The following is a 24,415-nucleotide window of genomic DNA, read 5'->3' as shown; positions in this document are numbered from 1 at the left end:
AGGTATATATAATCAAGCACACAGCAATGCAATCTCCATAGACAAACATTGGCAGTAGAATGGGCTGTAATGAAGAGCTCAGTGACTTTCAATGTGGCACCGTCATAGGATTCCACCTTTCCAACTAGTCAGTTCGTCAAATTTCTGCCCAGCTAGAGCTGCCCCGGTCAACTGTAAGTGTGGTTATTGTGAAGTGGAAACGTCTAGGAGCAACAACAGCTCAGCTGCGAAGTGGTAGGCCACACAAGCTCACAGAACGGGACCGCAGAGTGCTGAAGCACGTAGCACGTCAACATATTCTGTCCTCGATTGCAACACTCACTACCGAGTTCCAAACTGCCTCTGGAAGCAACGTCAGCGCAACAACTTTTCGCCGGGGCTTCATGAAAAGGGTTTCCATGGCCGAGTATCCTCACACAAGCATATGATCACCATGCACTATGCCAAGCGTCGGGTGGAGTGGTGTAAAGCTCGCCGCCATTGGACTCTGGAGCAGTGGAAACACGTTCTCTGGAGTGATGAATCACGCTTCATCATCTGGCAGTCCGACAGACGAATCTGGGATTGGTGGATGCCAGGAGAACGCTACCTGCCCGACTGCATAGTAAAGTTTGGTGGAGGAGGAATAATGGTTTGGGGCTGTTTTTCCTGGTTCGGTCTCGGCCCCTTAGTTCCAGTGAAGGGAGATCTTGACGTGACAGCATACAATGACATTCTAGATGATTGTGTGCTTCCAACTTTGTGGCAACAGTTTGGGGAAGGCCTTTTCCTGTTTCAGCATGACAATGCCTCCGTGCACAAAGCAAGGTCCATACAGAAATGGTTTGTCAAGAAGAATGGAAGGTGTGGAAGAACTTGACTGGCCTGCACAGAGCCCTGACCTCAACCCCATCGAACACCTTTGGGATGAATTGGAACGCCGACTACGAGCCAGGCATAATCGCCCAACATCAGCGCCCGACCTCACTAATGCTCTTGTAGCTGAATGGAAGCAAATCCCCACAGCATTGTTCCAACATCTAGTGGAAGGCCTTCCCAGAAGAGTGGAGGCTGTTATAGCAGCAAAGGGGGAGGACCAACTTCATATTAATGCCCATGATTTTGGAATGAGATGTGTGATGTTCGGGTCTCCACATACTTTTGGTCATGTAGTCTATATATATATATACATATGTGCATATACTGTATGTGTAGGGAGCACACTGACCCTAGATGTGAAATGACACTGACGTCATGCACATAAATTATGCTGACATCACTTGCAAACTAGGATGGTGTCTTTGTACCATTCAGGTCTTTGAAGACTGAGATTTATGCCTTTATGGTCACATATAATGACCTTTTATAGAAGTATTGCAATATCTCTCATTTGGTACACTTTATGGTGTACCAACGGCGGGTACCAACGGTTGCTCGGCCATCTAAATTTCCATCCAGGAACAAGAGAAAGTGGTACACTGCTGGAGGGTACGTACGATGCGTAATCGTCATGTGGTACAGGTAAGCGGTGTTAGATGATTGGGCCCTGCTATCGGCTGGCCGACCAATTGGGGTTCGTAATTGCTGGTTCGCAACCTGTCAAAGTACGAAGTTATTTATGCGCGGCAGCCGCAGGTCCGGTGGGTTCAGGAGGGAACGGAGGTAAACCCCCCATAGTAGACCCGAACCCCAGGGCGTAACAATATATGTGCAACTGTATAATTTAATGGGGGTAGAGGCACTGTTGTCTCGAAACACACTAGTTAACCCCTCCCAGCTCTTTTTGTTCTGTGAATAGGCAACTTTTTACTTTTGTCTTGTTTAAATCTAAGGGGCTGGTTGTTCTACTTTTGTTTTCTTTGTATTGCCCCCCTCCCCTACCCCTCGATTGGCCTTCTGGCTTTGTGGTGGGCAATATCCCATGCAAAAAAAATAAATATATATATAGATATGTATATGTACAATACAACAACAACAACAACAACATGCATTTTAAGGCCATTTTCCCTGCTAGAGCGGGGGTTAGCCTTGCGGTCCCCATGACAATCTTCTCCATTTTGCCCTATTTTCTGCATCTCTCCTTGTTAACCCCCTTGCCCGCATTTCTTCTTCCACCATCTTTAGCCAAGTCTTTCTCGGTCTTCCCCGTCCTCTACTTCCTTCCACATTAATTTCCATCACTCTTCTCAACCAGTCACTTTCATCCTTCCTCAACACATGACCAAACCATCTCAACCTGTTCCTCTTCACAGCATCAATCACAGGCAATATTCCCAGCATCTTTCGCAATTCATCATTTGTCTTCCTCTCTCTAAGCGACACTCCGCACATCCACCGAACCATTCGCATTTCCACCCTTTCGAGCCTTCGTTGCTGCTCTACGTTCATTACCCATGTCTCGCTCCCATAAATCATAACACTTCTCACACATGCAGCATACACCTTTCCCTTCAGCTTCAGCGACACTCTCCTCCTCATCAGCACGCCACTCAGTTCCCAAAACTTCTTCCATGCACATCTCACTCGAGCAACCGTTGCCGAGTCTGATCCACCTTCTCCATTCAGCATGTCTCCGAGGTAGCAAAATGTTTTCACACCTTCCAGCTTCATGCCGTCTCCAAGATCCAACTCAACATTTCCTCCATCTGCAGCTCCCTCTGTGCACACCTTACATTTGAATGTAGCTGCCACACTGGTAAATGACCCTCTCAGACCACTACATTTTTGATGAACCCACTCAGCGCACATTGTACATTGAATGGAGTTCACTCCGACACCCTTCCTGCACACAGCACATGGCCACTTCCCAGTTCTTTCCACCTCACCACATGCTTTACCACTTGCCATCACCTTCGTCTTTCCGATATTCACCTTCAGACCTTTTGTCTCCATACATTCCTTCCACTTGTTCATCTTTTCCTTCAGTCCATCCATACTCTCCGCAATCAACACCAGATCATCTGCATACAACAACTCCCACGGTAAACCCTCCTTTACGTTCTGAGCCAGCACCTCCATCACAGCTACAAATAGTAGTGGACTTAGTACTGACCCCTGATGCACTCCCACCTTCACCTCAAACTCACCACTGTTCCCATCCTTCGTCATTACAGCTGTGCGCGCTCGTTTGTATATTGCCATCACTACTCTGATCAACCATTCCTCCACTCCTAACTTCCTCAATGCCCATGTCAATACTTTGCGTGGAACCCTATCGAATGCTTTCTCCAGATCAACAAACCCAAAAAACAACTTCTTCCTCTTCTCCATGTACTTCTCCTGCAACTGCCTCACAATGAAAAGCGCATCTGTCGTTCCTCTTCCTGGCATAAATCCAAACTGCATTTCGTCGATCTTCACTTTCTTCCTTATCCTCCTCTCCAACACCCTTTCCAATACCTTCATTCCATGCTCCAATAACTTTATCGCTCGGTATGAGCCACACTCCAGAGGGTCACCTTTCCCCTTGTATAGAGGGACGAGGGTACTCAGTTCCCAATCCACTGGAATGCGGCCTTCTTTCACCACCAGATTACAGATCTCTGTCATTCTCTTCACACCCCAACTTCCTGCTGCCTTCAACATATCTCCCACAACTCCCGTCAGCCCTCCCGCTTTTCCACTCTTCATTGCTTTTATCGCTTCCTCAACTTCCTTCTCAGTTATCTTCTCTGCCGGTCCTAAAACTGGGTTACTCTCTATGTTGCCATCCCATTCATTCTCTGTATTCAACAGCATTTCCATATATCTTTTCCATCTTCCTTTAATTCCATCTGGGTCGACAACGATTTGTCGCACTTCATCCTTCAAGCAACTCACCCCCATCACATCACACCTCTCTTTCGCTATGTGCTTTGCAATCCTGAATACTGCTTTCTGACCCTCTTCCGAATCCAAGCGTTCTCCGAACATTTTCCTACATGCCTCCTGCGCCTTTGCTACCTCTTTCTTTGCAGCCTTCCTGGCTGCCTTATAACTTTCATGCTCTGCTGTTTCTGCTCCCGTACCCTTCGCCTTCTGCCACTCCTTGAACTTCTTCCTCTTCTCATCAATCCTCTTTCCAACTTCATCATCCCACCACCATGTTTCCGAGTGCCTCGGTGGTCCTTTTGTCCATCCACATACCTCACCAACGGCTCCCAACAGACTAGCTTTCATTGACATCCAACCACTTTCAAGCTCAAACACATCATCCTCTACCCTACTCAGCCTCTCTTTTAATGCCTCCCTTACTGTCACCTCTTTCAACCTCCACACCTTCATTCTTGGTTGGTACTTCACCCGCCGAGCTCTCCTCGCACCTTTCACCCTTATGTCGCAGACAACCAAGTGGTGCTGTGAAACAGCCTCCTCCCCCGGGATCACCTTTGTGTCCCGGAGGTGCCCCCTATCTCGCCTACGCACCATCAGGTAGTCAACGGTTGTCGTCGACCCACCTGACGTGTATGTAACAAGCTTATTATCCTCTTTCTGGAACTGAGTATTACAAATCAACAAATCAGCTCCATCAGCAAACTCCAAAATCCTTTCACCTTCTCCATTTCTCACACCATATCCGTAACCCCCATGAACTCCCTCAAAACCATCCATGCTACTTCCCACATGTCCATTCAGGTCTCCTCCTACCACAACAACTTCCTCATCTTTCACGTTTTCCATCAGCTTCTCTATCGCACACCAGAACTTGTCCTTTTCTTCATCGCTTCGACCAACCTGCGGAGCATATCCCGAGATGACGTTCACCAAGAGCTTTCCAATCATCATTTTCACCATCATCAACCTATCACTCACTCTAGTCACACTCACCACACTGTCTACAAACTCCTCAGAAAACAGGACACCAACACCATTCACGCCCTCCGGGCACCCTTGCCACGCAAACTTGTATTTCTGTCCCTGCCTACCCTTCACCATTCTCACACCACTTCCCTTCCATCTCGTCTCTTGCACACAACATATGTCCACTCTTCTTCTGACCAATACTTCCACCACTTCTCCTGATCTCCCTGTCATTGTCCCTACATTACATGTCCCAAACCTCAGAAACCGAACACCACTTCGGGCTGCACCCTGCCCATATGTACTTGTAATTGTCATGGTTCTCTTTTTGAGGCAATGTTTTTATGGCCGGATACCCTTCCTGACGCCAACCCTCTTAGTCGTCTCTTACGACACGCAGGGATACGGTGTACCTATGCTGACCAGGGTACACACTGGGAAACGTTTAAAACATGGAAATTCGGGGGGGGGGGGGGGGGTGGTGGCGTCAGCATCACGGCTGCGGTTTAAACATATTCCAACAATATCCAAACAGAACCATGAAAACCATGAAAAACAATCTGGGAAAAGTCTCCAAGCGAGAACGTGGATTTGAGAAAGAAGGAGCAAAGGCGGAAGAAAAACGAGATACAGGGGGCGGGGCACAAGTCGAGACGAGGAGGAGAGCGTACAAGCACGTGTCCGGGAGGAGAGAAAGAATCAATATAGAATTATTTGTCTAGGGAGGTGAGGTGAGGGGGAGAAAACAAAATAAAAGAAACAAGCAATACAGTGAAGGAAAGAACCCAAATCGACAAAACACCGACGGGGGGAGGGAAGCCCCAAGTTACCAGGCCGCGCAAGAGGTACGACCCAGAAAACGATTAACTACACACAGGTTTGTACGAATTACAAACCAACACCAACCAGAAACACACAATAACATGTACACAGCAAAATAACCAGTGGAAATTTGACAAAGACAAGAATGGGAAAACACTTAAACTTCGATGCCGTGGAGAGCTCGAAGTACGCTGAACTCGCCCGAGGCATGTATATGTACAATGTTATATATATATATATATATATATATATATATATATATATATATATATATATATATATATATATATATATATATACATGTATATATTATATATATGTGTAATATGTACAATGTTATGTATGTATATGTACAATGTTATGTATGTATGTGTACAATGTTATGTATGTATATGTACAATGTTATGTATGTATATGTACAATGTTATGTATGTATATGTACAATGTTATATATGTATATGTACAATATATATATATATATATATATATACTGTATTTATATATATATATATGTGTGTGTGTGTGTGTGTACATGCATCGGCTATGCTTGTCCTCTTCAGGTTATAGCTCCTGCTGCTTACCTGTCACCTTTACAGTCTGTTCAGACCAAAATTGTAGGCTTTCTAATTAACCTTGAGGAATCTACAAAGCAGATCCTTCTTCTACCAGTGCTCACCTGGTGTTTAACAAACAACACCACGTTTAGCTCGATCCATCCACATTAACGGACCTCTATGGGTGGAATCCATATGTAAATATATTTACCAGTAGTTTGCATTTATCTGAAGCTTCACACAAGTAAATTGAATCCTACATTTTACCATCAACCATCTTGTTGGTGTAGCACATTAAATTGTGATACTGTAGCTATCCTCGGTGTAAAATTCTTACATGGTACAGCAATGAGTGGACAACGTATTTCCTAATCGGAAGGCTTTACCTGTTTCAAGTTCTCATTGAATCCCTGGCTGGATCATGTTGCTGGGAACCCAGGATCAAATCGCATCACCTATAAATCTTGAAATTCATGTAAAATTATACCTGTCTGATAATGTCCTTGCCTACTTATGATTTATGGAAGGTTATACAGCTCTCTGCCTTCTGGCTTCCTGGTGCAGTAGTGTCGCAGAGCCTTCGATCCCTGTAAAAAAATACTTGCAAGTTAAAACTACTACCTCTACTATTACTACTACTGCTTTAACGGTACCAATTACTCACACCTTGGAGGAACTTTTTCAGGAACTGGCGGCTGGTGAGGCCTAATGGTCGATTGAAGGTGATTTTTATAGTGATTTGTAATTAATTTGTTTGGGGTGCTGGCGATAACTCGCCTACTCTTCGTTCAAAGATACCATGGGATCCTTAACATCCACCAGCTAATGCTAGCAGACCAGATAGCTGCTGTCCAGATTTTGGTGTTAGCAGACCAAAATTAACATTCCATTGAAATAATGTTGTTCCTCGATCATAAATAGACGTTTGTAGACAGACAGATAGACAGAAGTGAACCAATTGCTAAACCCCACTTTTTGCTTCGCATGCGCGGAATAATAACGACCGATCATTTTGTTGCTAAAATACAATAATGTATATCATACGATCTCTTTCAGGTAACCGAGGCTCATCCTCATGAGATTGCATCTGGATTGGATTAGCTAACGTCACCGTTAAATATGACGGTAATGGCACCAGAATCTGCTTAGCCACAAGCCCTCTTGTTTACCAAGGCTTGCGCAAATGGCTCTGTGCTTGTGTACGTCTGCCCTTTGTGGAACATTATCTTGGGAGGTATTTTGGACGGTTTATAAACACTTGTGGAATCATTCAGAGCCATCGATATGTCGTAAGGTGAACTAAGATTCCTTGGGTCGGCAGTGATGGGACCGCAAGGCTTTCTGGGCCATTTATTCTTCAAATCTGATCTGATGGCATTTAAGAGATTATTATATGAGTGCGTTTGTCTGTCTGTCTGTCTGCACAGAATAAATTTGATTTTCTCCGCAACCATTGGTCCGATCGACAGGAAATTTTCACCATAGGTGCACCTCCTCCTGTTGATTTTTAAAATGATATTTATGACGTCATAGGTCAAGTGCTATGGGCGCCATCTTGGAAAGACCGAAAACAATTGCACCTCAAAATAACCGAAAGTGCTGCATAGAAAAAAAATGAGACATTGCTCATTGTAAATAACTCTCCATGGGCAATAACATATGTTAATGATGATGTCATAGGTTCCTCCACTATGATGTCATAATTGGGCAAGTACAAAACTTCATCCGATCAAGATGCAATTTCTTGAGCGGCATCTATGGATAAATTGGTGGAGAAAATAATAATAATAATGATGTCATCGGTCACGTGGTTCAGCCGCCATATTTGTTTTACCACAAACGCCTTGAAAACCACTAAAACACATCCGGGCAAGGGTCTGCAATCTCTGATTGCTCTTTCTTGTTCCTGCTCAAATGTTTATCAAAAGTTGGGTGAAGGACTTTGAAAACCCAGCTATGGCTTGATAACGCACAGCAAGTTATTCGATGACGTCATATCCTCTGGCTGTTATTCTCTGGCACGTTCTCACTGAATTCTGTTGGTTTTTAATCCAAGACATTTACATTGTCCAAGTTCACCGACGACCTGCCTTTCACGGGTGTAAAGGTTTTTTAAAATTGATTTTATACGGCAGTTACCTTTAAGAGACATCACGAGTCATTTCACATTTTCACCTGCCATGTCATGTGTCCCATAAATGAAGACTTTGGTGTGACAAATCGACCCGAGTTCTGTTTTGTTACGCTTGTTGCTGAGCACCATGATTGGACTATTAGAACCACCTTTAGAGGCCATTTTTCCCCGCAGAGCCGGCGTTGGCCTTTTTCGGGCACCATGGTCCCCTTTTTTGAAGCAATGTTTCCCTTTTTGAAGCAATGTTTTATGGCCGGATGCCCTTCCCGCCACCAACCCTGTTGGTCGCCTCCTGCGACACACATGGAATTACCAGTGAGCTGGGACTCAATTTGCTGACCTCAGAAGGATGACAGGCTGAGTCAACCCCCCTGGTGTTAATTCAGCGATCGACCGGGGATTCAAACCCAGGATCCTGGGATCCCCAAGCCGGCACCCTAACTGCGAAGCCAACGAACCCAGGATCCTAGGATCCCAAGCCGGCACCCTAACTGCTAAGCCAACACCAGGCTTGATTGGACTATTGAGAAACCAATATGCCGCCTTACTTTATGTCTCATGCATTCTCATCCAGATAAACCATCAGTGACGTCGTTTATGCGTGTCCATGACATGAAGAGTGCACAAACTCATCAGAGGAGAAAATGCACAGTTTTCGCAAAAAACACTAAAGTAATTCCGAATCTTTCAGGGCGCAGTCCTTATGGCTTCATTGTTGGTTCATTTAACTGTCTTACAGAGTCAGGAAAGGCCTCTGTCGGCAGTTATTCGGTTTCTCCCTGTCACACCCTTGTGGGCTTGGGAAGTCTCTTTACAAAGGGTACGGCTTTACAATCTTACAATTGGTTTTACACAAGAACTAGGAGAAAGGAAATGCATCAAGCTGTTCGCTTCAGACCGCAGCAACAGCTGCGTGTGCTGGCTTCTTGATAATGGTCCCTGCAGCGGGCAGTCGCCGACACGTGCACACCAGCATTTGAACGTTTGTGGAACAAACTTTTACATTTGTCTTTCACTATCCAAGGACTTCTGCCTCAGCGCTCCACTTTTACTCGTTTGATATCTCCACCATGTTGTTTCTTTTTCCGTTACTGCATTCTTCCTTCATGTCTCTCTTATTTTACCTTTTGCTGCATTTGTTGTGTCTTTTTGCACTTTTTAATGTTCACGTCTCACTCTGTCTTTCTCTTTGTGCCTCTGTCTCTCTCTCTCCTCTCTCTCTCTCTCTCTCTCCCTCTGTCTCTGTCTCTGTCTCTCTCTCTCTCTCTCTCTCTCTCTCTCTCTCTCTCTCCCCCCTCTCTCTCTCCCCTCCCTGTCTCTCCGCCTCTGTCTCTCCCTCTCTCTCTACCCCTCTCTCTCTCTCCCCCTCTCCCCCTCTTCTCTCTCTCTCTCTCTCTCTCGCCCCCTGCTGGCCGTTTGTGTGTTGGCCATGGCAAGATGGCGGCTGTGCGTGTGTGGTGAGGTGGGAGCTCCTCCGACCTTCAAACTTTCGACCCCCTTTTTCTCGTTGTTTTCACCTTTTCTTTTCCATTTTTGTTTATCTTCATATTGTCTATTCTGTCTACCCCCACCACTCCATTTTCATCAAACCCGGTATCACAACCCTCATCCTTCCCTCCCATTATCTTCCACCCACCTCCCAGTTCCCCACCAGTTCTCCCCTTCCTCCAACCGCCCCCCCCCTTCTCGTTCCCCTCCCCCTCACTCGTTCCCCTCATCCCCCCTCCCCCGCCTACATTGCACTCCTCGCTTGTGTTGCTATCCACTTTCATTTTTCTTCCTCTGAGATACAGACAGAGAGAGAGAGAGAGAGAGAGAGCGAGAGAGAGAAAGAGAAAAAGAAAGAGAAAAAGCCCATGCCTTTCGGTGAGATTGAGGGGTGATTCCATCGGCACTCTGACGGGTTGTCGTTGTTTCTCGCTCTTCTGCTCATTGAGAGGTGTGTTTCCTCGCGATAGTTTCACTCGTGCTGGTGTATGCCGAGTAGTGCTTTTTCCTTTTTTCCCTACTTGTACAGAAAGCTGTATCCCTCCACTCCACCTCCCCCTCCCCTTCCTCCTCCTGCTTCCTCAAAATTGTGCAACATGTTGTGGAATTGCCCCTCGCCTCCACATTACCTGTGGTTCTGGTGGAACCTCTCCCTCAACCTGTTCCTACAGAAACAGGGCAGGATGACACCTGTACACCACAGAGTAACCCGGTGTCTCAAGAGCCAGGGATTGTAAGTGTCCCGGATAGTCCTTCTGACATGTCTGAGGAGGAATCCTATGACATTGAGGAATTCCCCACATACAGCGATTCCAACGTTTTACCATCGCAAATACTCAAATTTCTGAACCAGACTTTTAGAAAAAGATATATTGAAATAAAAGATCATTTTTCTGATCTACATGGGTTTATTGAAACGGCAAGGTGTATTATTCGCCGACCCAGTGACCACAATTTCACGGAACCCCAATGCAGTAGGCTTAAGAAACACATTGTTAAAGCTAAAAACGAACTATAAGGATGATGCATATTTCCCTTTCCTTACCTCTTTTACATCTCTATGACTATTTTTGGTAGCCTCAATATAAATGGTGGTGCGAGCCAGTCTAGGATGCTCCAAGTGGTCAACCTTGTAAGGCAACGGAAACTAGATGTGGCTTTCTTACAAGAAACCCACTCTACTCCATCGTCTCACGCTATATGGAATCGAATGATGAAAAAGGCCGGCTACTTTAGCGATTCAACCTCTCGTACAGCAGGAGTTGCCTTTCTCATTAATCCCCATTTTTGCCCGCTCCAACTCTCATTTCAGGAAATAATCCCAGGTCACTCAGCTTCACTGTATTTTGTTGATGGAGACATACATTTTACTTTAATAAATGTCTATGCCCCTTCAAAGGGCACAGACCGACGAACCTTCTATGACAGGTTACGACTCCACATCATGCAGTTAGACTTGCAGAAGTGCATTATTTTGGGTGGTGATTTTAATTGCACCCCGCAACCTGAGTGCGATCGGAATGGCGCAGAACCTCACCCCGGACCAGCCAGACTGTTATCTAAAATAATAAGAGCTTTTGGTTTTCAAGATATCTGGGGGCTACAAAATCCAGGCACCCATCAATTTACCTGGTGTAAGGTTGCCAATAATCAAGTGGCCCTTGCCAGACTTGATAGATTTTATATAAATTTGCCATTTGCCAACCTCTCCCCCACCACTGAAATTTTCCCATCTGGTTTCTCCGAATATCACCTCATTACCATGAGTTACCGTGTAGGGTTATCTCCAAATCGCCACTCTTTTTGGAAAGTCAACATTTCCATATTGGATAACCCCTCCTTTAGGAATGCCTTTGAAAGCGTGTGGTCCAATCTGAGAGGCTCCAAATCCCATTTTAAGGACCAGCAATTGTGGTGGGACAACACAAAGGTCCAAATTCGAAGTTTCTGTCAGCAATTCTGTTTTCTAAACACACAAGTAGAATGCAGAATGAAATTGGAGCTGGAGAAGGAGATTCTCCTGATTCAAACAAATTAAAAAGCCATCCTACCCCCCAACAAAAACTAAAAAAGACTATTATCAGGATTTCACCCATTTCATTCCAGAACCTCTAAACAGTGGGTCTACAACATTAGTTGTGTCTGAAGCTCATCTAATGAAGGGGAGAGAGATTGAGAGAGAGAGTGAGAGGGAGAGAGATAGAGAGAGAGAGTGAGAGGGAGAGAGATAGACAGAGACAGAGAGAGTGAGAGAGAGACAGAGACAGAGAGAGGGAGAGAGAGACAGAGACAGAGAGAGGGAGAAAGAGAGACAGAGAGAGGGAGGTAGAGAGAGAGACAGAGACAGAGAGAGGTAGAGAGAGAGACAGAGACAGAGAGGGAGAGAGAGAGAGACAGAGAGAGGGAGAGAGACAGAGAGAGGGAGAGACAGAGACAGAGAGAGGGAAAGAGATAGACAGAGACAGAGAGAGGGAGAGAGAGAGAGACAGAGAGAAGGAGAGAGAGAGAGACAGAGACAGAGAGGGAGAGAGAGAGACAGAGACAGAGAGAGAGAGAGAGACGGAGACAGAGAGGGAGAGAGAGAGAGACAGAGGGAGAGAGAGAGACAGAGAGGGAGAGACAGAGACAGAGAGAGGGAGAGAGAGGCAGACAGAGACAGAGAGGGGGGAGAGAGACTTTGACTTTTTATGTCCTTTTATTACAAAAGTATAAAAAAACAATAAATGATGATTCAAAGAAAACAATCACAACAGTTGCACAAACCTTTACATGATAAATTTGATTTGATTTGTCATTCCCAAATTACTGCTTTGAAACGTCCTGATAATTCAATCACGACCAACCCTGTAGAAATTAAGAAGGAGGCAAGACTCTTCTTCTCTACACTTTACCAGGCAACAGATGTCGATGCAGAACTTGTTCCTATTTTGTTTGATGGTGTCGGTACGCTAACTCCAAAGCAAAGAACGGATTTGGAGTCACCGCTCACGCTTGAGGAACTTTCTGTTGCCCTTAAAAGCCCAGACAATTTTTGGCCCTAGTGGGCGTTTCAATTCCCCAACAACAATTTTAATTCATTTCTTTCTTTCGGAAGCCAAGTTGGCGGTATTTAGCCTCTCCGATTTGCTCACTCTCTATGAACCTCGGCGACGGCTTCGTTCAAGCGACGACTCTATGACCTTAGAGCCGCCGCGCACCAGCACCAAGTCGTTTGGCGAGAAATCCTTTTCCTTTGCTGCACCTCTGCTCTGGAATGACTTGCCTTCCTCTGTTCGACATGTTGACTCTCTTCCTGCCTTTAAAACCTCCCTCAAAACCTATCTGTTTCACAAGTCTTTCAAAGTCTAAGTCCTGTTTTCCCTTTGGTTTGAGGTGGGACAGAGATCGAGAGTATGTCTGTGTACATGTGCGGGGGAGGGAGGGGAGGAGGAGGGGGAGTACACATCTGTGGGTTTTGAATGGGGAGGGAGAGGAATAGGGCAAGAGTGAAGGTGTGTCTGTGTGTGTGTATGTTTGTGTGTGTGGGTGCGGTGTGTGTGCGTTCGCATGATAATGTAAAGCGCCATGAGGGTAGTTTACTCTGCTTGATGGGGCTATATAAGACTCCTTTATTATTATTATTATTATTTAAGACCAGGAAATCAAAGATACGCAATGATTCTTATAGTACAGATGTTTTGGAAATGTTTAAAGCTCTCTGTGTTTCAAGAATTAAGCTGGAATTTTGTTGTTGTTCTGAGGTACAACTATTTGAGAAGCAGTGGTGTGTGAGAGATGCATTTTGTAAAATAGCTGAGGGTCAGTTAATATTTAGTATGTAGTTGTTTTTCTTAATACTTTCTTGTTTGTTTGCTTATATCTTGTTTATTTATCATGTAAAGGTTTGTGCAACTGTTGTGATTGTTTTCTTTGAATCATCATTTATTGTTTTTTTATACTTTTGTAATAAAAGGACATAAAAAGTCAAAGTCTCTCTCCCCCCTCTCTGTCTCTGTCTGCCTCTCTCTCCCTCTCTCTGTCTCTGTCTCTCCCTCTCTGTCTCTCTCTCTCCCTCTGTCTCTCTCTCTCTCCCTCTCTGTCTCTGTCTCTCTCTCTCTCTCTGTCTCTCTCTCTCCCTCTCTCTCTGTCTCTGTCTCTCTCCCTCCCTCTCTGTCTCTGTCTCTCTCTCTCCTTCTCTCTGTCTCTGTCTCTCTCTCTCTCCCTCTCTCTGTCTCTGTCTATCTCTCTCCCTCTCTCTGTCTCTGTCTCTCCCTCTCTCTGTCTCTCTCTCTCTCCCTCTCTCTGTCTCTCTCTCTCTCCCTCTCTGTCTCTGTCTCTCTCTCTCTCTCTGTCTCTCTCTCTCCCTCTCTCTCTGTCTCTGTCTCTCTCTCTCCCTCTCTGTCTCTGTCTCTCTCTCTCCTTCTCTCTGTCTCTGTCTCTCTCTCTCTCCCTCTCTCTGTCTCTGTCTCTCTCTCTACCTCTCTCTGTCTCTGTCTCTCTCTCTACCTCCCTCTCTCTGTCGCTGTCTCTCTTTCTCCCTCTCTCTGTCTCTGTCTCTCTCTCCCTCTCTCTGTCTCTGTCTCTCTCTCACTCTCTCTGTCTCTGTCTATCTCTCTCCCTCTCACTCTCTCTCTCAATCTCTCTCCCCTTCATTAGATGAGCTTCAGACACAACTAATGTTGTGGACCCACTGTTTAGAGGTTCTGGAATGAAATGGGTGAAATCCTGATAATAGTCTTTTTTATTAGTGGTAAATCCACTCTCTAGCTCTCTCTGATGTACCCCACACTTCACAGAGCGTCGGTGCCGCCGAAGCAGCTTCCTGGGCAACGGTTATACTGTGTGGTTTGCCATCCCTCTCCCAGTAATAGTTAGGGCAGGAATTTATAATTTGTTCATGGTGCCGTGATAGCTTGCCTTCTCTTTGCGAACGACACCATGGGGATTTTCACATGCAGTAAATGGCGAAACTTGTAATGCCGAACTGGTGAAGGGGTTTACATGCGGAGAGAGAGAGAGAGAGCAGTTTCGTGCTTGTAGTCAGGTTCACTGTCAATAAATTATATTTCGTTCAAAATCATGGTAGATTAGCAAACCTATACATTTTTGGAAAGGTTATAGCATAAGGAAACTAAAAATCAATGTTTACATTTGGAGAGATACCTGTATGGCGGCCATTTTGGATTTTCAAAATGGCCGCTGTAAAATACATATTTTGTTCTATTTCTGCCTCTAATTACCCTAAAAACATTTTAAAATATACTAAACCTATATTTTCAGGGACAAGGAATCCAATGAAAGTATCAAATTAGTGCTATGGGAAATGGTAAGACACGAATCAAAGGTTTTGAATTGCAAAATACTGTCTTTATATTCGCGATAAGTTGCACAATCAAATACATGTTATCATTTTGTACAGGCAGTTAATAACATCAAAATGTGTCACAATAATTCATATCACCAAACATACACAGGCAGTCAGAAAAATCATATATACACGTGCAGTCAGTATAACTTCACATCTACACAGCACAGGCAGTCAATGACAAAATATACACAGGCAGTCAATGGCATCAAACATACACGATTACAGAATATGCCATTTAGAGTTCGTCATCACTGTCCTGTGTGTCGTATCCGACAATATAGTCCGCATCGTTTTCACAGTCCGTTCCACACAAGCAAAGGTCGGTCAAATTGATTGGCAAATCGAATTGGTCGAATGGTCGATCGAAGCGATTGGTCGAATGGTCGAATTGGTCGAATGGAATTGGTCGATTGGTCGAATTGGTCGAATCGAATTGGTCGGAATTGGCAAATGTAAACATTGATTTTCAGATTTTCCATGTAATAACGTTTCCAAAAATGTATAGGTTTGCTAATCTACCATGATTTTGAACGAAAAAACATAGTGAACCTGACTATTAGGGTCATTGTCATGTTGCAAGGTCCACCTTCGGTTGAGCTTCAACTTTCCGACAGATGGCCTCACATTATCCTCAAGCACCCTCTGGTACAATGAAGAATTAATGGTGGATTATATGATGGTGAGCTGCCCAGGCCCTGATGCAGCGAAGCTGCCCCAAACCATAATATTTCCACCACCATGCTTTACAGTTGGTATCAGGTTCTTGTGGTCAAATGCTGTCTTTGTTTTTTGCCAAACATGTATTCTGGTACTGTGACCAAATAGCTCTACCTTTGACTCATCTGTCCAGAGCACATTGTTGGTCTTTGTTGGTGCTGGTCTTTGCCTCGGTGTTCATTGGCAAACTTTAGTCTTGCCCTGATGTTCTTTCTGGACAGCAAAGGTTTCCTCCTGGCACACCTCCCATGTAGATCAAATTTGTGCAGCCTCTTTCTAATGGTAGACTCGTGCACTTTGACATCAACAGTGGCAAGAGCTACCTGTAGGTCCCGTGATGACATTCTGGGGTTCCTAGAGACTTCTTTCAGCACCTTGCGGTCTGCTCTCAGGCTGAATTTGCTGGGGCGGCCTGGCCTGAACAAGTTGGCAGTTGTTTGGAATCTTCTCCACTTGTAGATGATCTTCCGGACAGTCGAATGATTGATTTCAAATTGTTTGGAGATCTTTTTAAAATCCCTTCCCAGACTCGTAGGCATCTATAACCTTCTTTCTGAAGGCCTCAGAGAGCTCTTTGATCTCGGCATGGTGACACCGCACACTTCAACAACAAAGAGCAAACCAAACTAAATGTCTGAGGTTGGAAATACTAGACTTGGTCAAGGCAAATGTCGGTCTGCATCAGCAAACATTTCAAATGATAGGTTTTATCAACGGAAAGTTTACGAAGGTATGAGAACCGCTGTGGGAAAATGCCACAGCATTTTGCCACAGCACAAAATGCCACAGAAAAATGCCACATAAGACAGGTTCCTCCAAGATCCTCTCTAGCGTTATTCTAATCATTTACACCTGAGCTGGTGCACCTGATTCTAATTTTAGGTATTTGAAGTAGTGATAAATGTAGGGGTGTACTTACTTTTTCCACATGCGAAATTTGCATTTATCTTTATTTAAATTATACAATGGACTACAAAATGTAAATGTTTCATGATATTTGTGATATTATATGACCTTTATCTGTCAATATTGTTGAAATGAAGATCAAATAGCTGTATGTTGAAATATGTTGAAAAAGTCAAAACTTTACATGGGGTGTACTTACTTTTTCACGTGACTGTATAAATATATACCCATTTCCCTCTCCCTCTCTCTTTGTATCTTTCCATCTCTATCACTTCATCATCCGAACCCAAGCTCCCAAGGACTTATCTATCCAACATAAGCTGGTATTTACAGTCCGCGTATCTGAAAATTTACCAACATTCCGGATGCAGTTGATGGTGACGAGTTTCTCAAGCTTGATGTCTCATTCGTTTGATTTATCAAATTAAAGATGACAAAGGTTTGCTAATTGCCGTGGGAGCATAAAGCCGTTGTTTCAGGCATTCACCCTTTGTCGGAGCAAAAGAAGGCATTTTCCCACAGCGGTTCTCATACCTTCTTAAACTTTCCGTTGATAAAACCTATCATTTGAAATGTTTGCTGATGCAGACCGACATTTGCCTTGACCAAGTCTAGTATTTCCTTGTGAGTTATTCCTTGTCCTTTAGGGTGATCATTCATAATCCTGGATTCTTGAGATTTCTCTTTGGACTGATTTGAGGCTTACTGGTGGTTGAGGCCTTTCCCACTTGAGTTGTATATTCCTAAAACATTAATGTGCTGGTCTGATGTATTAATTGTTTCTATAAAATGCCTTGATTATTTCATTATGCTTTATTTATAATGGAATCTTGTCTCCAAATTTTTTTATTTTCAACTCTTTTTCAATGACAGATTATTTTTCCTTTCTTTCAATCGCTCTTTCTCCCCACATTTTCTCACAAAGCTTCTCCCACGTGTACTTCACAGGTCTCACCATAATGGCTGACTCCACAGGCATAGACGACTGGGAAAAACGGCGCGAGCTCCGTAGAAAGAAGCGTGAAGAGCTGAGAAGAGAAACGGAAAGGTTTGGAAATTAGGCAACTATTGTGGGATAACCCACAATCCGAGGAAAAGGAAATCTTCTGTCTTAACCTAAACTAATGCAAACAGATGGCAGCACTGAAATAATATGGGGTGCTAAGTAAAATCATATGGGGTGCTAACTGATCACCTGTTCACCCAAATTGTCATTGGGGGGGGGGGAGGGGGGGGGGGGGTGGGGGGTTTAGCCACTGCAATCGTATTTCTATCTGCTTTAGTTTCGAAGTTATAGGCAAATATATATCAAATCTGGCGGCCATTCTGAAATTCAAGATGGCGGCCACCAAGATGGCGCCTTACCATGATCTTCTTGTTAACTTAGAGTATGCGTGCTGTTTTCGCCGTGTCAAAAATGTCACCAAATGTAGCTTGGTGTTTCCAAGGTGTTTTATCCTGACACAAGCATTGTAATAATAATAATAATGTTGTGATAACGATGTTGATGATATTTACAGATATTTTACAAAGCATTTTTTTGGGACAATCACAAATCACTGTACATCGGAGAAAAGAGTTTCATAGCATGGGGGTGCCCCATGGTACACCTGAAGAGCATTGACCATGAGGCATGACCCTTATTATAGGGACTGCGAGAATATGAGGATTAGATGAGGGAATGGTGTGAAAGGGTTTGCTTATATTTTCACCCCTGTTTCTTTGGCTGTCTGTCTGTGAGCAGGATATCTCAAAAACTTGTAGACAGATTTGGACGATACTTGGTGGACAGGTTCGATGTGTGATGAGAATGAATTGTTTCCATTTTGGTGAAGAACCGCATCTGAATACGAGATTTAAATATATTTTTTAGTGATTCTTCATAATTGATAGATAGTACCAAAAATTCTATATATCATGATATTTAAAAAAAGTTGTGAACGGATTACGACTAAACTTGGTGGAAGAGTCGGGTAGATGACAAGAACAAGCTGATTAGATCTTGGTCCGGCCTATCAGTGGGATACAAAACGTAAACTGTTTAGCCAGGTGGAGGTCTGCGCTCTACCGAGTGCTGTTCTCTAGTATATTGAATTCTGAGATACAAGTTGGAGTAAGCCATTGCTTAACTGTTTAGGTTAGCAAGGAGCCTTCTATTTTTATTGTGTTTGTGCATGGGATGGTTTGGGAATGGGAGGGAGCGAAGAGCAGCTCCCAAAATCCATTCTCCCTGCTCACCTCCTTTGTTCCATTTCTCTCCAATTTGTGGAAACTCCTCCCTCAGTCTCTTCTATCCCACTCTTCCCCCTAAGGCTTCAAGTTGGCAGTGCACCACTACCTCTGGTTATTCTACATTCCCACTCGGAATCTTTTCTAACCTCATTAACGATCTCTCACTGTCAACTTCCAGCATTCTATACTTCCTTCCCTCTTTTTTCTCCTCCTCTTTGTTCATATACCTGTTACGTTCACCTATTGTCCCACTGTCCCCAAGGTAAGACAGGCATTACCTTGGACCCTCTGTCTATCGCCTCACTCTTACTTGAGCTTACTAGATTTTGTAGCAAACCACCTGATTCCTAATGACATCGGAAAGGCTTCTTCTCTTCAGTGGAGGATAAAAATCTAACCTGGATACTAGGAGTGAAGACGTTGATAAGTCAGCGTGTTACTTAGCTCATACCATGAAAATAATTATTTTATAAACAAGGAAACGCCCACTGCCGACGGGAGTGGCAAGGAATGGCAACTTCAAGTTGGAGTTGGCTATCCCAACTTAGTAGAACTAGAACATTCCCACACACACCCTGAGTAAAAACACCAAGTTCCAGCGCATTTCTTCCCACAAACAAAGAGAGACACGTATGTTTACTGCATTCTCACCTCATCTATGATGACTATAGTTTTGCTTCTACAACTCATATAATACAGGGAATGGGTGTATTTTAGAATGATTTGTTCAACCTCCAGGAGTTTGATGTATTTTTAGCGATAACATCTATTTTTCAAGTTATTCTGTCCAGCGGTGCGGGAATATATTAACAGGTATGATAATCCACCGAAGATGGATGGAGGTTATGTTTTTACCCCTGTCTGTCTGTCTGTCTGTTTGTTTGTTTGTTTGTGAACAAAATATCTCAAAAAGTTGTGGACGGAGTCAGACGAAATTTGGCAGAAATGTAGCGTATATGACAAGGACGAAATGATTAGATTTTGATGAAGATCCGGATTCGGATCCGGCTACTAGAATTTTTAGAGTATTTCTTCAACATTGAGTGATAGGGCTAAAACCGACATATAGCAGGATGTCTCAAAAAGTTATGGATGGGTTTGGACCAAACTTGGTGGAGAGGTCGTGTGTGTGACGAGGACTAATCAATTCGATTTTGGTGAAGATCTGAATATGGATTCGGATACGAGAAGTATTTAATTTTAAGTGATTTTTCACCATTGAGAGATCGGGCGAAAAGCAAATATATAACATGATATTTCAAAAAGTTATGGACGAGTTATGACTAATCGTGTTGGACGAGTTGGTTTGGTGACAAGAACAAGTCGATTAGATTTTGGTTCAGGTCCGAATCCAGATCCGGACTGTGAGGGGATACAAAACGTAAACTGTTCAGCCTAGCGAACCCTCACGACTATTAATTTGTTAACACTTGAAACCCTTAAGGACACACCCCAAATTCAACTATCAAACTTCAACTCATTGTGTGTATATAAGGAACCAACCACCTTTAGAGGCCATTTTTCCCCGCATAGCAGGGGCCTTTTTCGGGCACCGTGGTCCCCTTTTTGAAGCAATGTTTTATGGCCGGATGCACCTTCCTGTCACCAACCCTGTTAGTCGCCCCTTGTGACACACAGGGAATTACCAGTGAGCTGGTACTCAATTTTCCGACCTCGGGAGGATGACAGGCTGAGTCAACCCCCCTGGCGTTAATTCAGCGATCGACCGGGATTCGAATCCAGGATCTGAGGATCCCAAGCCGGCACCTTAACCGCTAAGCCAACACCAGACTCGTATGTGTATATATAAGGGATGTAGAATAAAAGATTTGAGACATCCTACACAAAATATGTGACGCTTTAGATGGGAGGATGTTTCCCTGAGCGACACAGATTGTGACAGGGGTGGGCACAGTCATGTGACACTGTCTTCATCTTCATGGGCTCAGCCATCTTGGATTTCCCCTCACCATAACATGACATGTCAATTTAGAATGACGTTGCTTTCGGTTGAATTCATCCCAAAATGGCAGAGGTGCTGTTTAAGTCATTAAGTTGAAGCTACGAGAGGCATTTCTGAAAATGAGAAAGCAGGAAGTTCAACTAGAAGTTTGTAAAATTTGGATTACTTACTATAACATCATTATAAATTATAAATATAAATTGCTATAACACCCAATCAACTTACTGTCACTGTCATTGCTTTTCTAGTAATGGCATCTATCACTCGCCATCAGCATGGACCATTTGTTCTTCCTATGGGTACACCCCGGTGGGTGTGGGTTCTTGATGGGCAAGCATCGCATTATCCTGGAAATGACAACCGCTTGTAGTAATAATAAGGAAGTTTTTGGATATTGAAATGAATGAGGTATTACCAAGTTGTAAATATACTGTGAAAAAGTTGTAAATATACGAAGAATAAACCGTGAACAAGTGAAGGAAATGGAGTTGGAAATTTTGGAGGAGGACATTATGTACAACATCCGCAAATATGGCAGAATGTTCGACCCCCTCTCCGCCCCTTGAGGTGCATTTCCGATTGCGGGAAAAATCAGGCTCTCCGTAACCGTCACCCTGAGATCGATGGAGCCTTTACTAGTTTTAAGGTGGGTGAAACATCGTACCTCCTTACGCAGAAGGTGGTCGAACTCCTCAAGGAAATCTCCCAATGTCCTCTCATTGCTTACCATGTGCAGGCCAAGAATGGGAAAGGGAAAGGGCGAGGCGATGCAATCTCCCCCAAGGGTACAGTTAGGGGTGTGGATGGGCGGCGTTTCTCTCTGCAAGCTCATTTCCTGAATTCCCGTGAAACAGAAAATGACAGTTGTACCATAGCTTATCGCTAAGTGGCTTCGTGTTTCTGGATTGGTCCGAGGGAGTTGCTGTTGAGCGTACTCTGAGAATGGCATGTTCCAAAACATTTTCCTCGTCGGAAGAACCAATGGAGCAGATATTGTTGGCCCGGGAAATTTGTAACCTCATCAGGTGAATTGTATTCTGCTGCTGCTGTGCATTTTCCAAAATTTGTCATCTCATGACATCAAATTACTAATCCTCACCATCATCTCATTCTCGACCTTTCGTCCTCTTAAACCTTCAGTGCCACCCCCTTGCCCCCCTGTCTCTTGTTTGTCCTTAACACCAGCATTTCCACCAATGACAACCTGAAGAATAAGATTTAACAATAGAAAATATATCCTGAAAACGTGATGATATAACCACTGTGTAATCACACATTGATCTCGGACAATGGGAACACTTTTTCTGAAGGACTCCAGTGAGATCATATACCTTTAAAGGTCCACAGACACAGAAAATCATGTTTGGTTTAGTGAATGGATATGGCTTCAGTTAATCGTTGTTCTTTTATTTAATAAATATCTTGGAAGGAAGATATTTTATGCTTTTTTGGTGTCTTTTTATGCTCAATTGACCTTCCCTCCCCCCAACCCCCCAAACGGCGATTTGATTACATCATATATCACGTGACTCGCCACGTTATCTTGAAGATACTTTTGCTGGAGGACTTGTGTTTACATGCGGCCTACATACTAGTCAGGTTCACCATGTTTTTTCGTTCAAATTTTTTGGAGATTAGCAAAACTATACATTTTTGGAATATTCAGAGCATGAGGAATCCAAAAATTAATGTTTACATTTGCGTAGACACTTTTGCGAAAATGACACTCAGGACAGTGATGAAGATCTGTAAAAGCATATTCCTGAACGGTATAGACCGAGTAGATCCTGTGTATAGGACGTATAGTTCAATCTGATACTAACAAGGCTGCTTTCTTGCTTTATAAACCCATACCTATAACTTCAAAGGACTTGCAATATCATGTATTATGTAATAGCGGGCCAAGCCGGTGTTGTGAATGAACGCGTATTATGTTGAAAAGCCAGATTTTGCTGGATCCTTTGAGAATTTCGAAGCTTTGACGCACCAAATCGATCCATGGAGGCCGCCATCTTGCGGATGCGGAAGTATGCATGAACAATTGCGAAAAAGTTCAATACCTTAGAGGCTTTGGCTTCGCCGGCTCATTGCGGATTTGCAGTAGGGTCATATTACAGTTATATCACAAATATAAAGACAATGGTTTTCAATTACCTTTGTTTGTTGCTTTTCTATAATCCTGAGCACTATTTTGAGGCCTTTATTGGATTCCTTGACCCAGAAAACATAGGATTAGCATATTTAGCTAAGTTTCTAGGTTGACTAGAAGCCGAGATCGCGCAAAATATGTATTTTATGGCGGCCATTTTGAAAATCCAAAATGGCGGCCATGCAGGTGTCTGTGCAAATGCCAACATTGATTTTAGGATTCTCCATGCTCTGATGATTCCAAAAATGTACAGGTTTGCTAATCTCCCAAATTTTGAACGAAATTATATTTGTTAACATAGTGAACCTGACTATACACTCTGAACTCTGAGAAAGTACTCCGAATGCCAGCCTTAGAGGTATTGTTGCTGGTTGTAGCAATCTATCTATAATTCCAGTAATCTCTGTGTGTATGTTTGTATGTTTGTATGTTTGTATGTCTGTGACCGCTGTTTCTCGACAACCACGGGTCCGATATACTTTAAACTTGCCAGGTATATTGCTGGGGACCCGAGGATGTGCCTTTTCAAGGTTTCATATTAATCGGACAAGTAGTTACCGAGCTATGTCCAAAAAACGATTCAACCAATCAGAGAGCAGCGAGCTATCACGTGTGCCGAACGTGGCGAACAGACTCTGCCTCGGACGGCACATTTGAGAGCGTATTCATTTATTTCACGTTGGAAAACTATGTTGCCGTTAAACTATGTTTTAAAACTAATTAAAACTACTATCTATAATTCCACGGGTCCGATAAAAAACACCGTACTCGCAAGCCGTTCGCTTTGGACCAAACCATTTCATGTAAATAGAGGGGGGGGATTGTCACCGTACTCGCAAGCCGTTCGCTTTGGACCAAACCATTTCATGTAAATAGAGGGGGGGGATATAATTTTAGATATATATATAGTACGGGCATGCCCTAGTATATCCAAAGATGGTATGAGTATGCATGTTTTCCCACAACATTCATCTGTATGGGAAATATGCAAAGCCAAGGTAAAACTGACCAGAGGAAAGTGGCCTGGCCCAACTCCTTCAGCCTCATTTTCAGCGCCCATTTTGAGCATAGCTCGTATGAAACTGGCCTGTATTCCCAGTTTGCGATGGGTAAACTGAAGCGATTAAAAGCTGACGCGATCCCAACAAAGATTTGAGATTCCAATCTAATGGGAAATAAGAAAAAGGACAGAATAGTTGCGGAAAAGCGCGAGAAGCTAAGGATAAGTAGCGTTTTTGTTTTTTCGCATTTCTATCGCCACCACTTTAGTAATCAACCAGTAATTTCTACGTTACGTATCAGACATATGTACAGGTACAGCTGTATCAAACATATGCACAGGTAC

At 43.7% G+C, this 24,415-nt stretch overlaps 1 protein-coding gene across 1 annotated transcript in view; it reads left to right on the top strand.

Annotated features, from left to right (window-relative positions):
* The window catches only part of CALD1 (caldesmon 1), a 130,746-nt gene that overhangs the window by 44,289 nt on the left and 62,042 nt on the right, over window positions 1–24,415 (top strand). Inside the window, exon 2 of the mRNA XM_078783012.1 lies at window positions 17,675–17,774. Coding sequence (XP_078639138.1) covers window positions 17,686–17,774 — 89 coding nt within the window. The 5' untranslated portion in view covers window positions 17,675–17,685. The remainder of the gene's footprint in view (window positions 1–17,674; window positions 17,775–24,415) is intronic.

Source organism: Myxine glutinosa, chromosome 8 (assembly GCF_964187855.1).
Source record: "Myxine glutinosa chromosome 8, kmMyxGlut1.1, whole genome shotgun sequence".
Lineage (NCBI taxonomy): Eukaryota > Metazoa > Chordata > Myxini > Myxiniformes > Myxinidae > Myxine > Myxine glutinosa.
Note: the sequence above shows the minus strand (reverse complement) of the source record. Positions and strands in the feature narration are given on the sequence as shown.